The 25300-nt window shown below is 38.9% G+C and overlaps 1 protein-coding gene across 3 annotated transcripts in view; it reads right to left on the bottom strand.

The window, feature by feature from the left end:
• Positions 1 to 25300, bottom strand: part of RFC1 (replication factor C subunit 1) — an 83042-nt gene that overhangs the window by 11158 nt on the left and 46584 nt on the right. For 2 of the 3 annotated variants that reach the window (XM_039540170.1, XM_039540168.1), the window contains exons 5-14: positions 21389 to 21621; positions 13573 to 13647; positions 11140 to 11217; positions 8672 to 8759; positions 8274 to 8551; positions 6815 to 6922; positions 5804 to 5983; positions 3998 to 4102; positions 2254 to 2650; positions 1144 to 1253 (exon numbers count right to left, since the gene is read on the bottom strand). In XM_039540170.1, coding sequence (XP_039396104.1) covers positions 1144 to 1253; positions 2254 to 2650; positions 3998 to 4102; positions 5804 to 5983; positions 6815 to 6922; positions 8274 to 8551; positions 8672 to 8759; positions 11140 to 11217; positions 13573 to 13647; positions 21389 to 21621 — 1652 coding nt within the window. Of the gene's footprint in view, positions 1 to 1143; positions 1254 to 2253; positions 2651 to 3997; positions 4103 to 5803; positions 5984 to 6814; positions 6923 to 8273; positions 8552 to 8671; positions 8762 to 11139; positions 11218 to 13572; positions 13648 to 21388; positions 21622 to 25300 lie in introns of all 3 variants that reach the window. The other variant, XM_039540169.1, reaches the window with a different exon arrangement.

Raw genomic sequence — 25300 nt, 5'->3', positions numbered from 1 at the left:
CTGAAGTCAGAGTTTTAGTTTGGGATTTTCAAAGGGGCCAAGAGTTCTGGGCCCAACTCCTACTGGCTTTCAATAGGATTTGGGTGCCAAACTCCCTTAGGCCCCTTTGTGAATGAAGTCTGGGATTTTCAATTAGTATTTCTGAAAGATTTACAGTAAGAAACATTCAGTGTGAAATCCTTCATTATCTCCCACCACAAAACTAGACAGCTTAGGCTAGAGTTTCTTGATCTTTTCAGTTTATGACCCCTCATTGAAAGCCAAACATTGACCCCGTTACATACACTATAAAAATAGTATATTAAAAAACAAGTTATATAATAGGTCAAATTATTGATATATTCAATTAAAATATTTATAACTGAATGTCATTTATTAACAATAAGCTTCCATAATTATGTTGATGTAATTGGATTTTTAATGAAATTTTATATAAATTCTTATTACATTTATTTCTTTGCTTTACGATTGTAATAAAGTTCTCAACACCTTGCGACTCCTGACAGTCTTTCATGATGTGCCTGGGGGTCATGACCCACCAATTGAGAAACATTGTTATTAAGACAAAAATTTTAGAATAATTTTCAAATTTCAACAAAAATTCAGTCCCAACTCTTCTCAGCTTTTGTCTTCAACAATTCACTTAGAAAGTGTGGCACTAGGGCAAATGAAAAGGTTTAGGAGGAATACAAAAATATATAATAAAAGCATGCCGTGATGGCTTCACTCTGCTCCCACCAACTTCAACTGGTAGATCTGCTATTAGCTTCAACAGGAACAGAGTTAAGCCAATGCTGAGAACTTCAAAAAATCCCATCCTCAACTGCTCAACATACTGGAGCTTGCATTCCTTTTCATAAATAGGCATGGGTGCACAATCACATCACTATCATCTATGTACTTACACTATACTCATTACATGAGTGTCCTAACACCTATATTATCACGTAAGACCCTGACACTACAATCAGTTCTCCATGGGTGGATCTTCATGGGGACTCTGTAGGTGGACCTTTACACCCATGCAGAGTGACAGTGGGGGCCCATCTTAATGTATCCAATTGTAGATGCAAGATCAAGGCCCTATATCCAATACTCGCATCTTTTCTTGCATCCCAAAAACATTTGTGAACAAGCACTCACCTCACAGACTAAAGCAGCTGTAGTCGTTTTACCAACTCCTGGTGGACCTGACAGCAAAGCTGCTTTAAAATTAGTACCATCATCTTTGCCTCCCGTTTTACTGGGTTTTGCTACAAAAATAAAAGCAACTTTTATCTAGATATAATACAGGGATGGTAGATAGTTACGTCTTTTAAAAAGATACCTTAAAAATACCAGACCTTAAAACAAGCAAGCTCAATCTTTGGATATCAGAACAATGGACTACAAATCTATAGAATAGTCATAGCATGAATATTTGGAGAACTGTAATTCAAATCTTAGTTTAACAGAATACGCGCTTGCACTCTTTGTTTTTAATAGTTTTCAATAATTAAATGCACCTGTGGCATTAAAATGTTTTAGCACTTTTAGTTGCTGTGAAACATTAATATAGGATACATTAAAAAAAAAGCGTTGCAGTGAAATTATATACAAACTTACTGTGCCCTTTTCATTCTCTCTTATATATCCTCATGAAAGGGCATAAAAAATTAGTCCAGAATACCACACATTAAGTACCAATAGATTGCACTGACTAGCTTGCAGAGTCTTTTCTTTAAAATTGCAGATTATCCCTAAAGCAACTTGCTAGTCAGTGCCAGGACCTTGGGAATGCACTTCTTCCCCATGTGCACAACAGCCACCAGAGTATATTAGCCTTCAGGGCATGCTGCAAGGCCCACCTTTTCTCCCTGCTAGTGAGGAAATGGGTGTTGGCTAGAGCCCCATGATGGTGGGGGACTCTAAGGACTGTGGGGGAAGGGAATTAATGTCTATTATATGTTTGTTGAGGTTTGGGCCTCCCTTATAGGTTGTAAATATCCAAACAAATAAAATACAAAACTGCAAACAGTACAATGTCAATCTGGTGTTCTGAAAATGATTGTTTTACATCTTCAAAGGTAAAACAGACAACACTTGCTGAAAAGATCGCTTCTATTCTGGGACTTAAACCTGATTCCAGACTTCTACAGTTGCTTGCACTGTATAAAAGTGCCTACATGAAGCTGAGCAGTGCGAACACCCGAAGTTCTACAAATTGAGAAACCTGGAAACAGCCAGAAAAATAGATATTAATTGCATAGTCACCATGTTTGTCCTCAGAAGTATTCTTGTGCCAGTTTTGGAGCCATCGTAACAACTTATTGGCACAGCTTTGATCCCCTTGCTGTCCAATTACTGTTTTAAGAGATGTGGGCTTATATTTATCAACCCACAGCAACCCCTCTGCTCTGCCTTTGCTTATCTCAGGAACCCAACTCTCTTCAGCCTTTGGGGCATGCTGCTTCTCCACAGCTTGCTGCTTGAAGTCCAGACCTTTCTGAGCTTCAGTAGTTTCTTTTTTTATAGATCTGAAGGTGCCTCCTTTTTCAAGAGTGGAGTTGCTTTTTTTAGGGTCAGTTTCTTTCTTAGCTGGGCTAATTTTTCTTTTTTCAGGCTCTGTTTTCTGTGGGGTCTTGTCCCATTTTGACTTTGCTTTTTTTGCCTTAAAAGACAGAAGGGTGAAAGTATAAAGGGAAAATAAAACACACAGCTAGAGAGCCTTCGGAAGGGTCACAACTTATATAACTAGAGCTAGAGCTAATTAGAATTTTCCCCACCCCCTTTTAAAATATTCAGCAAAAAAATTAAAAAACTTCAATTTGGAAATAACACTGCAGTGCCTCATGGGACTAGTAGTCAGGTCACTCTTATTATTCACCATGGTCTCCTTATTGCTGAGCCATTACGGTGTATCATGGAGTCCCTGATCACGGCACTTTGTGGGAGATGTAGTTTGAGGCTGGGGAATGCAGGCCATGGAAGAGAAAAGGGCAACAAACTACAACTCCCATGAGGCACTATGGTGGCATTTCAAAATTTAAATTGTTTTTTGAACAAAAAGTCAAAATTGCCTGTGGAAAACAGAGCTAAATTTTTCATGGAAAGTATGAGTCAAAAGCCCAAATTTCCATCAAAAACCATTTTGGAGCTCTGTGACACCTCCAAAGAAACACACAGTTCCAAACTTAGTTAAGTATAAGGATGGCAAGCCCATGAGTGGATTACAACAGGAACACAAAATGTCTCAGCTTTAGACTGATATCAAATAAAAAAATAGATACAATCATTTCATTTCAGCTGCTAGTCACATGAGAAATAGTAAGACTGTCTACATTCAGTCTGGAAACCATGGTAGTACCTCTAGAAAACTTAATACTGTTTACCTAGTCATTGTAGACTGAGCTTAACCACACCGTAAAATAAATTTTATAGCATTCATCAACATTAGTTTATTTAGATTAAGATTACTTAATGTTTGCACAGAGGAGTGACAATGTAACACCACTACATAAATGCTAAATTTATCATATGCCATTTGCACTTAATTACCCTACATTTGCAATAGGATCTCAGATTTGAATTATGGCCTTGATATCGTACAGTATCAACCATCTTCAATTAGATGGCAACTCATGTAAAATAATTGTGTAGATTTGCTAGAGCTATTACATTTTAAAGGATAAACAATTAGTAAAATTTATTGCATGTATTTGATTTCCCCTGAATATACTCATTCTTCAGATAGGCAGCTGCACTAGAGGGAGTGTGAGAGTGTATTAAATAGGTTAAAAAAAATAAATCTGATAAAATCAAAGCAAAAGTGAATAAAAGGAAATCTTTTCCACAATACAAGACTTGTATTTTCTCCCAAAGAGAAGTCAGAATGATGGAAGCGTCTGACTACATAAAGCCAGTCAAACTGCTGACGGATGGACGGGCAGACAAACACACACACACCATATTAGCTGACAGTGCTTTAAGAAATAAAGTAAGTTTATTTTGTACAAACCTCTGCTTCCGCTGCTATTTCATATTTGGACTTTTTGCCTGGCATAGTTCGAATCAGATCAAATAGGCCATCCTCGTGAATAATTTTTGTCCCTAATGTTGATGCCTAGACCAGAAAGAATAGTTAAGATTAGCTCAATTGCACTTAAACTGCTTTACAGAAGTAATTATGTATGTAATTATTAAGCTTGGAAACACAAGCAATGTTAAAAAGCTGTATAATAGGTGTCTATTCACATTACAGTTACAATTTTAAAAACAAAATACCAAACATATAGCCTATAATTGACACAAATGAGACAGTAGGGGGAAAGTTTAGGGTGTGTGGTTGTTTCTAGCAGTAATATAAACAACAAAACCATTGTATATTACAGTAAGATATATAAATGATTTATAGTCAGATTATAGAATGGTGACATTTGAAAAAAAAATTACCTGAAACTAATTTACAGACCTCGAAGGATTTTTTAATTTTAAGTTTTCCTAGAAATTAACTTTTGAATATCCATTCCAAGTAGCAATAAGACAATTCAGAGAACAATCTGATGGGGCTGATTAATTTACACCTTCAGATTCATTTCTCGTCTGACCACACACCTTCAGTGTACATTAATCAGAACTATCCTAGACTCATGTCTTATTGCTCATTGAATGTCTTCAGTACTGATTGTAAAGATACTTATTCATGTCTGAATCCTTTAATATTAATGCTGTGTTGTTTGTACAATTGTTTTACGTAAATTAACAGAAGCACCACTGTAATTTAGCACTGCTGTCAACTTTGGGCCTATTTCTGGTCTCACATATAGAAGAGTGCACTACATCAGATATACTGTCTGTACATATGTGAGTATGGCTGAGCCCTCAAAACTACTGTAAAAATTGATGTTACTAGTAGAAAAAATAAGGAAGTCGGTGTTACCTTTAAGTCATAACTGAGGCACTATCTATTAATAAACACCATTTTCTCTTTTCTAAAAGTTACTTAATATTTCATTCCCCCCCCTTAGAATATGCATTTTTGGGAGAATTGTCTGGTTTTGGAAGGGAGATGTAATGATTTACATATGGGTACAATGTTTTGGAAGGGAGAGGAGTTATTTAAAGTTAAGCACCAATGTTGACACAAGAACAACTGGATATAAACTCGCCATCAACAAGTTTAGGCTTGAAATTAGACAAAAAGGTTTCTAACCATCAGAGGAGTGAAGTTCTGAAACTGGATTCCAAGGGAAGCAGTGGGGGCAAAAACCTAACTGACCTCAAGACTGAACTTGATAAGTTTATGGAGGGGATGGTATGATGAGACCGCCTACAATGGCATGTAGCTGATCTGCAACTGCTAGTAGCAAATATCCCCAACGGCCAATGATGGGACACTAGATGGGAAGGGCTCTGAGTTACTACAGAGAATTCTTCCCCAGGTGGTGTCTGGCTGTTGGGTATTGCCAAGATGCTCAGGGTCCAACTGATCACCATATTTGAGGTTGAGAAGAAATTTTCCCCTGGGTCAGACTGACAGAGACCCGGGGATTTTCAACTTCCTCTGGGACATGGGGCACAGGTCACTTGCAGGTTTAAGCTATTGTAAATGATGAATTCTTTGTAACTTGAAGTCTTTATATCATGATTTGAGGACTTCAGTAACTCAGCTAGAAGTTATAGATTTATTGAAGGGGCGAGGTTCTGTGGCCTGCAATGTGCAGGAGGTCAGACTAGATGATCCTGATGGTCCCTTCTGACCTTAAAGTCTATGAGTGAATTAACGTGTGCATTTCATTTTTGGATCATGCATAGTAGCACTTACCTTCTCGCATTTAGACTGGCCACAGTCACGCCCCATAATGAGATAGTTTGTCTTCTTGCTCACATTACCAGTCACTTTTCCTCCATAACGCTCAATTAAAGACTTGGCCTCATCTCGTTCAATAGACTCCAGGACTCCTGTAATTACGAACGTCAGGCCCTCCAAGCAGTTTTCAGCTCCCTAAGAATCAAATATTACAGTAAGCAGGATCCCTTGATGCACTTACAAAAAAAATGTCTCCCTATTACAAAAATGATTTCTTCAATACCTTGTAAAAGCAGCAAAGAGTCCTGTGGCACCTTATAGACTAAGGGATGTACTGGAGCATGAGCTTTCGTGGGTGAATACCCACTTCGTCGGAGACCTTGGTTTGTCAAATACTGTTTCATTAGCTGAGACTGTAAGCGGCCATAAACAATCAAATGGATAGTCAGAGTCAGAAGTGCTTGGCACTTCTAGCTAAAATTGAGTGGGTAAATTCAACTGCTATAGGCATCAACATCCTGTGCTTTAATCACTGCAAACCACTGGCAATCACTTTCTTCAAACAGGGTAATCGTTTTCCACTATAAACATCAAAAATCAATATATAAATCAAATATTATACTAAGGGTTTCTAGTCGGTGACATTAAGGTTTCTTAATTTGTGCTGTTTATTTTTACATAAAAAAGGTATTGCTTTTATTTTGTAGGGCCTTAAAAAAAAATTAAACAAAATCAGTCTGTTTTTCTTGGATCAAGACAATTGGCTCACTCCAAAATCCTGCAGTCCTGGAAATGAGCTCAACAACATGAGAAAACTGTAGAACCCAACAACCCATCTTCACAAGCATTTTTCAACACCACAAAAACTGCAGTTTCTAGTGCATATTTTATAGATTAGAAATCTATTCTCAAAGTATTTCTTAATTGGGTCTTGTCTTAGGTAATTTATATCTGGAAGCCCTTGATATGCATCAATATTACACACACAAAATGGTGTAATTCTTCTACAGCCAAACTGGGACTTACTTGAGGTATCTCTTTGGAACCTAGTGCTTTTGGACCCTCTCGATTAAGGAAGCTTCGATATGCCTGGTAGTTGACTCGTTTCTTTTCAGAGTCCTCAGGACTGATAGACTTTGAAAGAAGAAATTTACTATAAGCAAGGAAACAATCAAACTCAGGCTCTACTTTCTTTAAAGTTTCCAAATAGCTTTTTGCACATTAAAGGAGAAGCAAACCCTAGCACTTATTTTTAAATGCTGACATGTAACTAGCAGCAACATTGGTCTTTACAAAAGGAAACTAACTCTACAGTACTACAGCACACCTCTTTAAAATGTGTGAAAAGTAATTCACTGTTTGTTAGGGCTTGTCCAGACATGGAGTTAATAGGGAATAACTATCCACTTAAACCTCAAACCCTATCTTAATTCAGAATAATTTTCATGTGTAGACATACCCTAAATTGATACACACGACCAACATATTTTGTTATGCTTCAGATGAGTTAGCCTTTTATTCATAAAAAAATAAAAGTTAAAAAAGACCTATTAGAGAATCGAGGCCTTTCTCCTCATAAATGCAATATTGTCTATTTCTCTGCACAAACACAGGGGATGATTTTGGTTAAGCGTGTAAAACTTTAGAGACAGTATTTGCCATTTTCAGCTGCTGGGAGTGGGGAGGTGGGAAATGCTCTTCAGAATCATTTCTCAAATCAACATTTAACTATTGGTAATTTAAAATTAGCAGATGCTTCTGACATTTCAGTGTCTAGGATTAAAAACAAGAAAAGGTGGGAATTGTTGAAAAGCTGACTATGCTGTGCTTAAGTCTGCATTTATTATATATTTATTAACATGTAATCTATATGAACTTCCTCCTGTGTCACCTAGTGCATCCTGTCATCAAGAATACAGCAAGAACAGTCTTCATATCTGTATCATGTATAGCACCAAGCACTTCATAAATAATAAAGTCTAGGTGTCTAGGAGATAAAGAAATTAACTTTAGTTGTTTTCTGTTAACAGTATATTTCCATACCAAAGATTCAAAAAGCCATCCACTTCTGGGATCTCTTTGGGCACCAAGAAAGCCCTCACTCACCAACTCCCCCTCACCCCCAATTTCTGCACTATGTAGCTATTCAGATAATTGCTTTCTTCCACATAACTTTTTAATGTGATCTTTCTATGTATGTATGCCCTTTAAGAAGTACTTGTTAATTAGATCTGTTAACTCCTAGCCTCGTTTTATCAATATTCCTCCAGCTAATTTTTTTCTTGCCTTTGACACACTTATTGGAAACTTAAAACCTCACTAGAAATTTGACTTCCTGAAATTAGAAGTTCTCCAGGAAACTCAAGGCAAACATATTGCCCAGCAACAATAGTTAGATGAGGAGGATGGTAAAAGGAAAAAACAAACCATTCATATCCTCATGTCAGCACCTAGCCCTAGTGAACTCCTCATGAAAGGTCCCTACCTCAGGCTTTTGGGGAGAAACTTTCTGTTTCTTTGGCGTTCTCGTCTCTTCCTTTCCTGAAATGATTTTTTCTTTTGTCACTGCACTGAGAGTCTCTCTCTCCTTTTTATTGCTCTCTTCTTTTTGTTTCAGAGCCACCAGCTTAGAGCTAGGTTTCAAAGGCAAAGTCTTATTCTCTGACTCCACGGCTTTACCAACAGACGTTTCTGGATGTGGACAAGATGGTCTTGTACTTTCAGATTTAGTTTGTTCCTTTGCACTACAATTCCTTGCGTCATCTGTTGAGTTGGCGTTTCCCCCAGAAAAAGAGAGGGGAAAAAAAAAGTGTGTGTTAACAGGAGAACCTCTTCATATTATAGATTAGTGAGTGCTAAGATTTTTCTGTATGCTAGCGTTACCTTTTTGAGATGGTTTATGTTTTTCTGCTGTGTTTGAACTGGTCTTGGTAGTCGAAATGGTTAGCTTCTCTTCTGGATCTTTTCGAGCCTAAACAAACATGAACAAAATACCAGAGTAAGAAATTTACATGCTCTAACCCAGGGGTCGGCAACCATTCAATTCACTCTAATTTAATGTTTTGCATGCCAGTAATACATTTTAATGTTTTTAGAAGGTCTCTTTCTATAAGTCTATAATATATAATTAAACTATTGTTGTATGTAAAGTAAATAAGGTTTGTAAAATATTTAAGAAGCTTCGTTTAAATTAAAATGCAGAGCCCCCCAGACCGGTGGCCAGTGTGAGTGCCATTGAAAATCAGCTCGCGTGCCGCCTTCAGCGCACGTGCCATAGGTTGCCGAACCTTGCTCTAACCAGTAGTTAAATTAGACTTCTGCAGGTTCAAAACCTCTCTCTCAATTTCTGAAAGCTGTGTTTGGGGTCTAAATGGCACTGCTTAAAAGGTTAGCCCCGCGACTGGTTAGAACAGGATTTATTACATACACTTTCGGAAAGGATATCTAAGCAGATGAGCTTTTTAGGGTCAAATTCTGCCCTCATGTATGCACCCAACTCCCCCTTATGCCAATGGGAGACATATACCTAAAACCTATGATGGCAAAATTTGGCCCTTGTCAGTTCATTTGGGAAGCTTAGGAAAAATAGGACTTTGTGCTTTCATTTATTAACTTCAAAAATGATTACTGCTAACTAGCTTAAAGGCAATAATCCCACGTACTCTAAAGCATGGGTAGGTGTCCTCTTTCCGATTTACATCTGGCCTATTTTCAGTTTGAATGTGTGATTTGTTTCAAAATCAATCAAGATTTACAGATTTTACAATCCTATTTTTATGTATGTTTTAACACTGGCGGGCAATGCCAGATATTCACGTACCAGGTATTCTAAAGCAGAGGGCCCACACCTTTAGGGGTGAGAGAGAATTTCATTTTTTATGTCCAATTAATCCTTGGCTTCTCTGTTGAGATTGCCAACATTCATGCTAGTCAGTAACAAATAAGGTGGTGGTTTTGTGATGTGGATCCTCACTTTAGATCAGCAACTCAATTTCACCTTAAGTACTAAATCGCCAAACAATCTACCATCTGGGCTGAATTAAAGTGGGGACCTACATATGACAGGAAACTGGTAATAAGATAACAGAACCTAAACCATTCAGTCCTCTGTTGTAAAATTCCATTTCTATATTGATAAGATTTTGTTAAATAATTGCCTATAGACCATGTTATTCAAAGCATCAATATAACTTCAGTTTAAATCGAAAAAGAAATTTCCACATGAACCACTTCGGTCTTCGTTATTTTAACCTTAAATTTTAACCTCTCTTGCACCACATTTTAGTGTGAATCTCAATCAACCACAAAACTGCAACTTCATAATCAGTTTCAAAACTAAGGCCAGATCTACACTAAAAAGTTAGGTCAAGCCAGCTAGTCACTTGGGGATGTCAAAAATCCACAGCCTGGAGCAAAGCAGTTGAGCTGCTCTAACCCCCTGTAGACAGCACTAGGTCAATGGAAAAATTCCTTCTTTGACCTAGCTACCGCCCCTAGGAGAGACAAATTTACCATAATGACAAGAGAACTGCTCCCGTCACTGTAGTGAGGGTCTGCACTGAAACGCTACAGCAGCGCAGATGCAGCTATGCCATTGCAGTGGTTTAAGTGTAGACACAGCCTAAGTTTTGATATGCTCTTAACAGTAAAACTATAACAAAGGGATCCCCCGCAACTAGAAGTCAGCATTCAAGCAAATATAAAAGACGACAACTCAATGATGAGTTACACTGGAGAGATTTCTAATTTTGAAGAGATACAGAGGGCGGTAATGAACTGCTAGTTGTCCAATTTTCTTTTCCAGTAAAGTACCATTTATTAAAATCATATTTTGTCAGACAATACGAAGTGAGATCATATGATTATCACCTGATTTACTCTTTAATCTTGGGATAAGTCTCAGCGTTAGCATGCTAGACAGCAATGTGAAAAACTACAATTGTGACATAGGTCAAGAAATATAAGTGAAGGGGCTAGTAAGGAGATTTGTTCTGATGCACTCACTAGCCACCAACAGAGCACAGTAACAGTTTCAAAAGAAGCAGACAACCCATTCAACTACAAGGATAAAAAGCAACACATCTGCTGATATTAAGAGAGGACAGTGCTTGGGGGGGGGGGGGGGAGGACAAACCAAGATGAAGGAAAAGTGGGCATAACCTTTTCAATCCCACAACCTAATGTTTCTTTCAAGAATGCCTCCCCATGGATCTTTATAAAATACATACATGGTCAAAAGATGTAGTGGGTTTTTTTAAAACAAAAAAAACATAGTTCAATCCAGAGTCACAAAAACATTTTAGTTTTAAAAATATTTTCATTTTTAAAACAAAGCTTATAAAATAATTAACCTTCTTTTTCTTTGGTGTTTCATCCAACATGGCCAGAGTTCTGGCAAATTCTTCATCCTCATGCAGCTGTCTCTCTAGCTGTGAAGAAAAGAGAATATCCAGGTTTTTGTCAAAGAAATTAAACTAAAGATAGGTTGTATAACAGGGGTAGGCAACCTATGGCACGGGTGCCGAAAGCAGCACACGAGCTGATTTTCAGTGGCACTCACGCTGCCCAGGTCCTGGCCACCGGTCTGGGGGGGCTCTACATTTTAATTTCATTTTAAATGAAGCTTTTTAAACATTTTAAAAGCCTTATTTACTTTATATACAACAATAGTTTAGTTATATATTACAGACTTATAGAAAGAGACCTTCTAAAAACATTAAAATGTATTACTGGCACGCGAAACCTTAAATTAGAGTGAGTGAATAAATGAAGATTTGGCACACCACTTCTGAAAGGTTGCCGACCTCTGTTGTATAAAATGCCACTGCCTGTTGTTCAAGATCAAAAATTCACTGACCAAATGGACCACGACAATATGCAGTTTTAATCAAATATCCCACCAAAAGGGAATCCTGCTGCACTGGATTTCTACAAAATGCTACAAAATGACTTGTTTTCCTCAAGTGCAGCGACAGTATTCAGCTCAGTGAAAGGATATTTGTAATGCAACAACCCACTATACATAGAGACGAACTACCTAGCTATAGAGGAATAGAATAGTGCAATTCCATTAACAAAACTTGCTGTCTCTTTGAATACTTTTATTATGGAACAACTTTGTTAATGCATTACACAACTAAAATCTGAAAGGAAGTCAGGATCTCACTACTGACAACCTGTTACTGGGGAGCTCCCTGCAGATTTCTAAGATCCTCTTTCAGAATTGGTGTCAGAAACAAAGCCTGTTCTTTATTATCACATCCCCACAATGAAAGTGGTCATCTTAATGCCAGTTCTCTTATTTCAAGAGAGCAGATTCTTACAAATATAGCCCCTGACCTTTGCCTGGCTCTTGCTCTTCAATGCATTTTAGCAACTGTCTGACATATTAGACAGATGCAAGTCCAGCTGAAAAATATAAATAGCAATTTCAACAAAATAGATTTCCTCCAGTAAAAAAAAAAAAAAAAAGAAACTCCAGGTCCATGCATTTCCTCAGATTCCATTTGCAATTACTTATTAACTTGTGCCAAATAAAAACAAAGCCTAGTTAGATTTTCCTTCATTTGTTCCTAATGCAATAAATGCAACATCTACAACAGTGACAGGCATCCGCGTTACCATATTATCATTTAATATTGTGCCTTAGGGCAAAAATTTGTTCTTCCTGACTAAGGTGTTTATTGATAATAGCTGTATTCCATATTACAAATCAAATCCTTTTACAACAGCAAGTAAACTGTCCTAATGCAAGATCAAACATGCCCTTCCTGCCTGATTCAAATAGATGACTTCATAAGTCCAAGTATACCACAGGGACTATTTTCTATGTAACCATAACACCGGTAGTACTCTGAAGCTGATGAATGGCATCTATCTTCCCCGCTTCCAGCAGAAAGAAGAAAAAAAGACAGACAACAGTATCATCAATGTAAATGAGGCATTTAAGGCAAAGATACACAAACTGTATCAGCAAAGCATCTCAGTTACATTTCTTGTGTAAGGGAGAGGTGGTGCTAGAGGTATTAGGAATTTAAAGAAAATGTGCGTGTTTTTTTCCCTAAAACAGACTATTTATTTCATATCAAAAGTTAACCCTATTAGAATATTAGTTTCTGGCAAGGTCAAAGAAGATACATTCTTTTAAAATGTATATAAATTATAAACATTTACTTCACATGATGCTTATGCATTACACATTTCCAGCCAATCTTCCCTTCAAAGAAGAAAACAAACAAGCACACATTTTGACAGGTATGCATTCCCCCAATATAAACAGATTCATTTGGCGTTTATAAAGTTAAATACAGTGCCATGCATAAGAATGCTATAGATTTCCAGGAGTGCATGGAAATCAAGATACGATCAAATGAAATGGTCATGGATGGCAGCGATCTCTTTTGAGATGGAGTATGCATTAGAGACAGAGAGATGTATAAGGGAGTAGGAATGAAGATCAGATTTGAAAGGGAGGGGTCAATAGCAACAGATAAAGGGTGTGGGGGAGGGATATAGGGAGGCAAAGGTTAGGGTAGATATGGCTACATTCACAAACTAAAATAATATGCACAAAATAACCTCGCATATATGAACTTTATTATTGAAATATATTTTTAAGACGACATAAAATCGATTTTCCCTTTCCAAGCCACTACAGCAGCAAATTCATGGAATTGCTCAACACAAAACACAACCCAGCTATTCTGTTGTCAAGCAAAGGCTTTTAAAGAGGATTCATCAATTTGGGCAGCAGAGAGCCAGGACAACATGTTTACAAAGTTTACCTCTGAATCTTCCTCTAACTGAAGTTGCTTAGCAATGGCCTCATCTTCTAGCAATGAATCTCTGCTTTGAGAAGGCTGCATTTCAAAGAAAGAAAAACAAAAATCAATAGTTCCAGTTGTTGCCATTATCTATAAAACTACCATGAGATACAGTTGTATTAAACATGAAGAGTATATGTCTCTAGAATAATCTGGTTACATACCAGCATGACAATGGCTAAAAGAATTGGGAATGGGAATGAGCATTTACTCATACCTCACTAATCTGAATCCATCCCAGGTTAACAGCTACCATTCAGAATACCAAATGAAATTAAGTGGCCTCACTTATTTCCAAGCTGATATCAGTTCACATCACCTGGCTTTAATAGGCATCCTTGTTCCCAAGTTCAGAAGAGAAGTCTCTGATTAGGTTGTATGTGGAGTATGAACTACCCCCTGCCCCCCTTTCCCTCTGTCTCAAACATAATGGCAGGGCAATAGAGGGAAGTCTGTGCTGCTGCCTATGCACCCTGATACCTTCTGTTGATAAACAGAACTTTACACACCGTTTCTCTCAGGCTGGCACCTTTCGCAAGCATTACAAATTTTCAAATTTTAAGTCAAACAATTTTTTGGAAATTCAAGCTGATAAAATTCTCTAGTGTTCTTGGCTTTTTAATCGAGCATTTCAGACAGTTTATTGATAGTACAATAAACCTTTCCACGTAGGACTGGAATTGCGAGAAACCCCTTATTAGTAGGGCTGTCAAGCGATAAAAATTAATCGCAATTAATCGCATTGTTAAACAATAATGGAATACCATTTATTTAAACATTTTCAAATATACTGATTTCAATTACAACACAGAATACGAAGTGTATAGTGCTCACTTCATATTTATTTTTTATTAGAAATATTTGCACTGTAAAAAACAAAAGATAGTATTTTTCAATTCACCTCATACAAGTACTGTAGTGCAGTCTCTTTATCATGGAAGTTGAACTTACAAATGTAGAATTATGACCAAAAAAATAAAACAATGTAAAACTTTAGAGCTTACAAGTCCACTCAGTCCTACTTCACCCAATCATTCAGACAAACATGGTTACAATTTGCAGGAGATAATGCTGCCCGCTTCTTATTTACAACGTCACCTGAAAGTGAGAACAGACGTTTGCATGGCACTGTTGTAGCCGGCATCGCAAGATATTTACGTGCCAGATGCACTAAAGATTCATATATCCCTTCATCTTCAACCACCATTCCATAGGACATGCGTCCATGCTGATGGGTTCTGCTCAATAACAATCCAAAGCAAAGCGGACCAATGCATGTTCATTTTCATCATCTGAGTCAGATGCCACCAGCAGAAGGTTGATTTTCTTTTTTGGTGGTTCAGATTCTGTAGTTTCCACATCTAAGTGCTACTCTTAAGATTTCCGAAAGCACACCCCACACCTCGATCCTCTCAGATTTTGGAAGGGACTTCTGATTCTTAAACCTTGGGTTGAGTGCTGTAGCTATTTTTAGAAATCTCACATTAGTATCTTCTTTGCATTTTGTCAACTCTGCTGTGAAAGGTGTTCTTCAAACAAAAGATGTGCTGAGTGATCATCCGAGACTGCTATAACATGAAATACATGGCAGAGCCGAAGACATACAGTTCTCCCCCCAAGGAGTTCAATCACAAATTTAATTAATGCATTATTTTTTAATGAGCATCCTCAGCATGGAAGCATATCCTCTGGAATGGTGGCTGAAGCATGAAGGGGCATACAAATGTTTAGCATATCTGGCACATAAATACCTTGTAACACTGGCTACAAAAGTTTCATGCGAACGCCTGTTCTCACTTTCAGGCGACATTGTAAATAAGAAGCAGGCAGCAGCATCTCCTGTAAACGTAAAACTTGTTTCTCTTAGCGACTGGCTGAAGAAGTAGGACTGAGTGAACTTGTAGGCTCTGAAGTTACATTTTGTTTTACATGGGATAAAAGGGAAGGTCCTTTCATGGATTGAGAACTGGTTAAAGGACAGGGAACAAAGAGTAGGAATTAATGGTAAATTCTCAGAATGGAGAGGGGTAACTAGTGGTGTTCCCCAAGGGTCAGTCCTCGGACCAATCCTATTCAATTTATTCATAAATGATCTGGAGAAAGGGGTAAACAGTGAGGTGGCAAAGTTTGCAGATGATACTAAACTGCTCAAGATAGTTAAGACCAAAGCAGATTGTGAAGAACTTCAAAAAGATCTCACAAAACTAAGTGATTGGGCAACAAAATGGCAAATGAAATTTAATGTGGATAAATGTAAAGTAATGCACATTGGAAAAAATAACCCCAACTATACATACAATAGGATGGGGGCTAATTTAGCTACAACGAGTCAGGAAAAAGATCTTGGAGTTATCGTGGATAGTTGTCTGAAGATGTCCACGCAGTGTGCAGAGGCGGTCAAAAAAGCAAACAGGATGTTAGGAATCATTAAAAAGGGGATAGAGAATAAGACTGAGAATATATTATTGCCCTTATAGAAATCCATGGTACGCCCACATCTCGAATACTGTGTACAGATGTGGTCTCCTCACCTCAAAAAAGATATTCTAGCACTAGAAAAGGTTCAGAAAAGGGCAACTAAAATGATTAGGGGTTTAGAGAGGGTCCCATACGAGGAAAGATTAAAGAGGCTAGGACTCTTCAGCTTGGAAAAGAGAAGACTAAGGGGGGACATGATAGAGCTATATAAAATCATGAGTGATGTTGAGAAAGTGGATAAGGAAAAGTTATTTACTTATTTCCATAATACAAGAACTAGGGGTCACCAAATGAAATTAATAGGCAGCAGGTTTAAAACAAATAAAAGGAAGTTCTTCTTCACGCAGCGCACAGTCAACTAGTGGAACTCCTTACCTGAGGAGGTTGTGAAGGCTAGGACTATAACAATATTTAAAAGGGGACTGGATAAATTCATGGTGGCTAAGTCCATAAATGGCTATTAGCCAGGATGGGTAAGAATGGTGTCCCTAGCCTCTGTTCGTCAGAGGATGGAGATGGATGGCAGGAGAGAGATCACTTGATCATTACCTGTTAGGTTCACTCCCTCTGGGGCACCTGGCATTGACCACTGTCGGTAGACAGATACTGGGCTAGATGGACCTTTGGTCTGACCCAGTACGGCCTTTCTTATGTTCTTATGTTTTGTTTTTGAGAGCAGTTATGTAACAACACACACACAAAAAAAAATCTACATATGTAAGTTGCACTTCATGATAAAGAGATTGCATTACAGTACCTGTATGAGATGAATTGAAAAATACTATCTTTAATTTAGCATTTTTACAGTGCAAATATTTGTAATAAAAATAAATAAATATAGTGAGCACTGTACACTTTGTATTCTGCGTTGTAACAGAAATCAATATATTTGAAAATGTAGAAAAACATCTGAAAATATTTAATAAATTTCAATTCGTATTCTATTGTTTAACAGTGCAGCTAATCGCAATGAATTTTTAAAATCTCAATTAATTTTTTTTTAGTTAATCGCGTGAGTTAACTGCGATTGACAGCCCTATTTATTAGGTTTCTCTTTACACATGTAAAACAAACATACTAAAGAGAAATGGGACGTTATAACACCATTTGTAAGATTAGTGGCTCTTCTACAGTTCTTCAGAGTGTTGGACAGGAGCAGAGGCTAGCAAACTGCTGACCTCCATTTTGCTGGTGTTATTCTAAAGTAAGTATACTTACAACTTGAATTTCTTCCATTGTTTAATTAAAGCTTTGTTTTCTTAGGGCTTGGCTACACTTGCGAGTTAGAGCGCATTAAAGCAGCCCCAGGCACCCTAGCTCGCTACCCATCCACACTGGCAAGGCACATAGAGCGCTCTGACTCCAGGGCTAGAGCGCTCCTGGTACTCCACCTCAGCGAGAAGATTAACACTTGGTGCGCAGTGTGAACAAGGTGTTGCATTACTGCGCTCTGATCAGCCTCCGGAAACATCCCATAATCAAGTGGCTACTCTTGTCATTGTTTTGGAATCACTGCAGGCATGCCAATATGCCCTTTGAAAGCTCCATTTTCTGACATCCGGCATGCTTATCTGCTCCGAGACAAAGCAACCATTACTGTGGAACGCTGTGTCAGAGAGAGAGAAGCCGGGGGGGTGGGAGGGAGGGGTCTGTTGCTATCTGAACTTACAAGACAGCCATGCACTCAGCCCCCCAAAAACCCACTCTCTCCCCCCATACACACAACACACTCCCTATCACATAGAATCATAGAATATCAGGGTTGGAAGGGACCTCAGGAGGTCATCTAGTCCAACTCCCTGCTCAAAGCAGGGCCAATTCCCAACTAAATCATCCTAGCCAGGGCTTTGTCAAGCCTGACCTTAAAAACCTCTAAGGAAGGAGAATCCACCACCTCCCTAGGTAACCCATTCCAGTGCTTCACCACTCTCTGAGTGAAAAAGTTTTTCCTAATATCCAACCTAGACCTTCCCCACTACAACTTGAGACTATTACTCCTTGTTCTGTCATCAGGTACCACTGAGAACAGTCTAGATCCATCCTCTTTGAAACCCCCTTTCAGGTAGTTGAAAGCAGCTATCAAATCCCCCCTCATTCTGCTCTTCTGCAGACTAAACAATCCCAGTTCCCTCAGGCCTGGTCTACACTAGGAGTTTATGTCGAATTTAGCAGCATTAATTCGACTTAACCGTGCACCCATCCACACCAGGAAGCTAATTAGTTCGACCTAGAGGGCTCTTTAGTTCGAATTCTGTACTCCTCCCCGACGAGGGGAGTAGCGCTAAATTTGACATGGCTATGTCGAATTAGGCTATGTGTGAACGGAAATCAACCTTAGTAGCTCCGGGAGCTATCCCACAGTGCACCACTCTGTTGACGCTCTGGACAGCAGTCCGAGCTTGGATGTTCTGACCAGCCACACAGGAAATGCCCAGGGAAAATCTGACATGCTCCGGCGCCTTGTGGATGTTCTGCAGGACCGCAGGCAGGAGGACAGAGCCCCCCTGCACTGTATCTGCAACCGCCCTCCCCCGCCACAAAGTCCCAAACCCCCCTCACCCAAAGTAACAAGAAGGAGGGGCGACAGGGGCCGTGAAAACTGTCACTGCACGCCTGCAGAGTGCACAAATACAAGAAGGCTCTCATTCCCTAAATGTTGAGAAGTCCTTCCCTTCCTGGCTCACCGAAGCCCCAATCCCAGTTTTAGGCCCATTGAGAGGCCTAACTGTGTAGTTGATTATTAAAAGTAGTTTGCTGTTAATTACTATTTCCGTCAAGTTTTTCTACAGAAGACTGTCTGTGAAGGGGGCGGGGGGGGAAAGGGGGTTGTTAATTGCATAGGACAGTCACCTTTACCAGGGTACAGACACGGGGGCAGGATCAACAGCAGTCAGTAGGCACCCTGGTCGGTCTGGGAGGTGTTTTCCATGTTCTGTGTGGGTGAAGTGCGTGACTTTGTGGCATGGGAGGGCGGTTACAGAACTTATGCAGCGGTCCTTGTCCCGGACCACAGAGCCATGCAGCAGGGGAATCTGTAACCGTCCTCCCCCGCCACAAGGTCACATAGCCCCCGCACACAGAGTCCGGAAAAGGAGGGATGGCAGGCTCCGTTGAAACAACCAGTCCGGCACTGCAGACCGCTCTAGGAGCAGGAGCCTATCATTCCTCGAGTGTAGAAGCGGTCTGTACATCACTGCACACCCTACCCACCACAGTCTGCGTCCCTGTTTCAACCCTTTAACGCGAATTCATTAATAAAGAAAACGTTAATTAACAATGTTCCATTAACTTTATTTTTAAACGTGTGTTGGAAGGGGGGAAACGTGGTGAACGGGGTATGTAACCGCAGAAGAAAGTCAACAGTAACTGAAGCAGGGGCAGGTTCAGCTTCTCTGTAAAGAAACTGAACAGTCACAGGTTACCCTGCTCCCTGAGGAACCTAGCTTTCAAAGCCTCCCGGATGCACAGTGCTTCCCGCTGAGCTCTTCTAATTGCACGGCTGTCTGGCTGAGCGTAATCAGCAGCCAGGCGATTTGCCTCAACCTCCCATCCCGCCATAAAGGTCTCCCCCTTGCTCTCACAGAGATTGTGGAGCACACAGCAAGCTGCAATAACAATGGGCATATTGGTTTCGCTGAGATCCGAGCGAGCCAGTAAGCTCCTCCATCTCCCCTTGAGATGTCCGAAAGTACGTTGAATGATGACAGTTACCCAAGACCACCCTCGACACATTTCCCCCCCCCAGCATGCATTGTGGGGAAATCCCAGAATTCAAATGGGCAGCGGGGACTGCGGGAACTGTGGGATAGCTTCCCACAGTGCACCGCTTCCAATGTTGACGCTTGCCCCGTTAGTGTGGACTCACAAAGTCGAATTAGTGTCCTTAGTGTGGACACACAAATTCGACTTTGTAAGGTCGATTCCACAAATTCGAATTAAGTTAAATCGAACTAATCTGGTAGTGTAGACATACCCTCAGCCTCTCCTCATAAGTCATGTGCTCCAGCCCCCTAATCATTTTTGATGCCCTTTGCTCGACTCTTTCCAATTTTTCCACATCCTTCTTGTAGTGTGGGGCCCAAAACTGGACACAGTACTCCTGATGAGACCTCACCAATGTCAAATAGAGGGGAATGATCACATCCCTCGATCTGCTGGCAATGCCCCTACTTATACAGCCCAAAATGCCATTAGCCTTCTTGGCAACCAGGGCACACTGTTGACTCATATCCAGTTTCTCATCCACTGTAACCCCTAGGTCCTTTTCTGCAGAACTGCTTCCTAGCCATTCGGTCCCTAGTCTGTAACAGTAAATGGGATTCTTCCGTCCTAAGTGCAGGACTCTGCACTTGTCCTTGTTGAACCTCATCAGGTTTCTTTTGGCCCAGTCCTCTAATTTATCTAGGTCCCTCTGTATCCTATCCCTACTCTCCAGCGTATCCATCACTCCTCCAAGTTTAGTGTCATCTGCAAACTTGCTGAGAGTGCGGTCCACGCCATCCTCCAGATCATTAATGAAGATATTGAACAAAACCGGCTCCAGGACCGACCCTTGGGGCACTCCACTTGAAACTGGCTGCCAACTAGACATGGAGCCGTTGATCACACTCCACCCCACCCCACCCCTCATTTGAAAAGCATGTTGCAGCCACTTGCATGCTGGGATAACTACCACAATGCACTGCTCTCTGTGGCTGTTGCAAGAGCTGCTAATGTGGCCATGCCAGTGCGCTGTCAGCTGTCAGTGTGGACAGATTGCAGCGCTTTCCCTACTGTGCTCTACGAAGGCTGGTTTAACTCAAAGCGCTCTATATCTGAAAGTGTAGCCATGCCCTTAGTATTCTAAAATTTGTTTCCTACAATATGATGGAACACTTCAGAAATTTTATCCCACCTCGTGCACCAAAACTTATGTTTTAATAATCACTAATTTAACAAAATGTTTGCTTATTACTTATGATTAATGAATTGATTTCACAAAAGTCTATAAATCAAAAAACCTTGCAAAACAAGACTACTACATATATTAGGGCACTATTGGGAAGAACAGTTAAAAAACAACTATTTTCATGTCGAATGATCTATTCGAAGAGAAAAATATAATTCGATAATCATGTTTTTTAGAATTTCTGATACATCTAGATGTGTTAGTCAAAATACTACTCACTACAGTGACTTTTAAAGCAAGACATGTCAAGAACAAATGGTTACGTGGCTGCTCTGCATTGCAAAGTTCACTAAACCAGCCATTTTGATCTGCTATCATCAAAAACAAACAAGAAATATGTTGAATACTCACTTCTTTTCTTTTGCTTGCTACCAATTTCTTTTCTGACCGCTGCACACTACTAGTTCCAAAGTAATCAAGTACTGAGGTTGGCGTCAATTTTATTGGCGATAAAGGTTTACTTTTAGCTTGTGGTTTTGCATCCTCCTTTCTCGCTCCTGCTGTTCCTAGACAGCTGCTTGCTGATGTTCCATTCTCCCTGGGTTTCTGGGAAGTCTTCTGATTAATGAAGTCACCTTCATCATCTTAACAGGGAAAAATATTTAATCACTCTGTTAGCAATATCCTGAATAAGTTCTTATATAACGTAACTGATAAGAACTATTTGGGGCAAGTTTGTAAATTCTTCACCTTACATCTTTGCAAATGTTACAAAATGTCAAATGTTCATTTAAAATAAGCTCAAAGCAACACTTCCATAATTAAATGTAGGGTATTTTTACATACAACTTATTTACTACTACTTTGTACTCACACAGAACCTGTCTCAAAGAACTTTATAAAAGTTATGCATCCCCATTTTACAGATGGGAAACTGAAGCATGGAGACTTGGCAACAGAATCAAGGTCTCCTGACTCTCAGACCTCTTCCCTAGAAGAGCTATACCATACCTTTTAAAACAGCAGGATGCTAAGATAAAAGGTCTTTTGTAGCATAACTCTTTAGGTAAAATCACACACACACACACCCTATTATATTGATCTGTTTTCCATTTCAGTACTTAACATGGCCCTCAGCAATTGAGTACCCAAGGATCGCTTTCTACGGACTACTTACTGCCCCTTCAAATTACTTGATATTATTTTAGAACTTTCAGAGGTTGGTACGACTGCCAAGGGAACAAGAGATGGATTGGGGTGTTTAGTTCCTGGAAATCTGCAAGGCAACTACTTGAATCATAAGTTTGGAGGGGGTTGTATTTTTTTTATTTTTGTGCCCCAAAACAACAACTAGTCCAGTCATGTGTTTGTGTGCAGCAGCAGCATTATTCATTAATTTTTTTAAAAAAAAAAATAAATTAAACTATATTACTTATACTTCTCCTGCAAATGTAGCCATCTCTGACATAGAACAGCAGAGCAGCAGCCATTCAGCAGCCAAAAAAAAGTTTTTTTTTTTGAATTGATTGATGAAAAAATTTGGCAAAAAAATGGAACCACAAAAAAAGAAAAAAAAATGAAGGGAGGATTTGGTCCTCCTTCTTTTTTTTGTTTTATAAAAAAAAAAAAATAAAAAGTTTTTTGTCTGTTCTGTTCAATTATTCATCAATTTCAAAGTTCATCAAAAAACCATTGCTACTAGCTTTTTTTCATCAATTCAAGAAAAAAGTTTAGATATCAGATATTCCATTTCATTACACAATGATTATTAGGATTCCTGAATCTGAGGCGGTTTGGGAACAGAGATGTAGAGAGAAGACTTACTGTTCTTTTACTTCTCTGTTCTTACCACTCTCTCTCAGTCTTCTACCATTCTCACACTATTATATATGTATTCATGATGAATGTATGAGCCAAAGCCAAAACTATGAAAAGAAAGAAAAAAGAAAGAAAAGTGGGTTTTTAAATAAAGAGAACCCACCACCATACATATACACTAAAAAAAATAAAGAAATACTAGAAGAAGTACACAGATAAGTGTCCAGATGAAGATGAAAGTTCAAAAATGGTGTGGTCTGATTTATTTGTTTTAATGGTTAATTGTTGCTAGAAGGAGGGATTTGATTGACAGACAGAGTGAATGGCAGGGGCAAGGAAGGAAGCAAAAAAAAAAAATAAAAAAAGGGAAAAGGGAAGATACAAATGGAGCAGTTGAGCAGGAGGCCTGAGTAGAGTGAAGGAGTAAAAAGAAAAGATAAGAAAGAGAAAAGCAGAACTGTGACTGAAAAAAGTCTCCTTTGTGTACCTGCAAAGTGAAGCTTTTTTTTTTTTTTCTTAATATTTCTTTTCTACCACTTTCTACTGATACTGTACTACCTGTCCTAATACAGTACTACTGTGTCTTGTTGTTGTATTAAACATCTGTATTTTCAGCTCTACACAGTCAGCAAAAACAAAGAGAGAAAAACAACAATTTTAATATTGTACCTGTAGTGCGGGCGATTCCACCCGCCATTCAACTCAATGTAATTTTGACTATACGCAGTTTTCACTTTACGCACTAACCGCGGAACGGAACCCCCACGTAAGATGAGACTCGCCTGTATTCAGCTTAATACTCAGCCTTAGTTGTCCTTTCCTTAGTTTTATTTAGAGCTGAAACAATGAAAAAAAAAATGTGCTCACAGAAATTTTAGCACAAAAATGTTTCTGTTTTCCAACCAGCTCTAATTGTATCTCCTTATTTCTAGTTATATACTTCTCTCATCTCTTTAGTAGCTTTGCTGAAGGTATATTATCCCACATAATTTTCAGTGGTAAGTGGTTATGTGCTTGTTAGATCTACACAGTTTTCTGTCCTCATTACAACCTATGGGGTGATTTTCTGTATCCACATATTCTGTTCCATTTTTCGGTTTAGAGTTTCTTCCTCCCCCCGCCCACCATCTAATAGAGGGTGATAGTAACAACATTCATGACATTAGCTGGAAGGTTTCTGCTACTGAACACTGTTATTATCTGGTATACAAAAAACACCTCAAATGGGCAGGCTGATTATTATTCAGGACTATATGCTATGCTTGTGAGAGAAGGAACTACTAGGTTATCAAAGCTACATCAAAAAAAATCATTACAGAATGCCTGAAGACAAGATTTGTCCACCAGTCGAACAGTTCTAGATCTGATTTGGCCCACAGGGTAATTGATCAAAGAAAGAAATCAAACCTGGGTTTCAGACACAAAGGCACAGAGCCCTGCCACTAGACCAAGACGTTTACTTTTTTCAACACAACAATACATTTTCTTTAGGCAACAATACATCTCCTACAGCCATTAAGCTCAATTTAACTAAATATAATATATCCGGGATATTGGCTATTGGATGCTTTAGGCTCCTAATTTGCCCTAGTTTAATATCTTAATAGTAGACTGTTTGTTCTACTAATTTAATTTCAGAATTATTTTCACTTCTTACAATTTTTCAATTGAACGAGAAAATGCATTTCCGGGGTAAGACGTGCATCTTACTAAAATTAACAGTTAATGGAGCTATAACTACATTAATTTGTCTCTGGTAAAAAACACAGATCGCCTTCTACTTTTATTTTTCTTAACCCTAAAGCTGCCAGCATAATAGAAGTGGGTCCTTACTCTTCTCTACTGATATCACAGTCTGCATACTAGTAAACAAGATGACTTCCTTATTGCAACTTTTTTTTTTTTAAAAAGACTAAAAATATAAACACCGGATATTGCCTTTTGTTGGGTAGAGCAACGTAAAAGGATAAATATGATGAAGTTTAATTAAAAAGGATGTTGATTTTTTGGAGTCATGTTTACAGTGTGAGCACTTTAAGTATGGGTGGTAATTAAAGCAGGCACTAATTATGTCCTTGCTCGGAAAGGCAGTATTAGATTTACTAAGTGCAAACTGTGTACACTGAGACCAAACAGCAGATTTATAGGCTGCTAAGTGCTTATGACCTCAGAACATATTCATCTGAAAATGTAAATGCGGGGGAGCCTAACAAACATGAAAGTAACTGTCCAGAGGCAAATAAATCACTATTTCTAATCCAGTTTGCTTCCAAAAGAGAATTTTCAGTGGCATGATGATTTATCAAAAACAGATTCAGAAACAGTAATTTACCTAATTTCTTTTCAAATAACTAAGCCCCAGTACTTTTGAACTTTGAGATGTGCTGACCACTCCACAGAAGGCTTGACAGATCTTCCTCACAACTAACCTGCACGGACCTGCCTTAATTTCCTAACTGTTCTTTGGGTTATGCCTCTTTTTTTTATTTTTAGGTAGATAGATAG

Source organism: Mauremys reevesii, linkage group 5, assembly GCF_016161935.1.
Source record: "Mauremys reevesii isolate NIE-2019 linkage group 5, ASM1616193v1, whole genome shotgun sequence".
In the NCBI taxonomy this organism is placed as follows: domain Eukaryota; kingdom Metazoa; phylum Chordata; order Testudines; family Geoemydidae; genus Mauremys; species Mauremys reevesii.
This window is presented reverse-complemented; position numbering and strand designations above follow the sequence as displayed.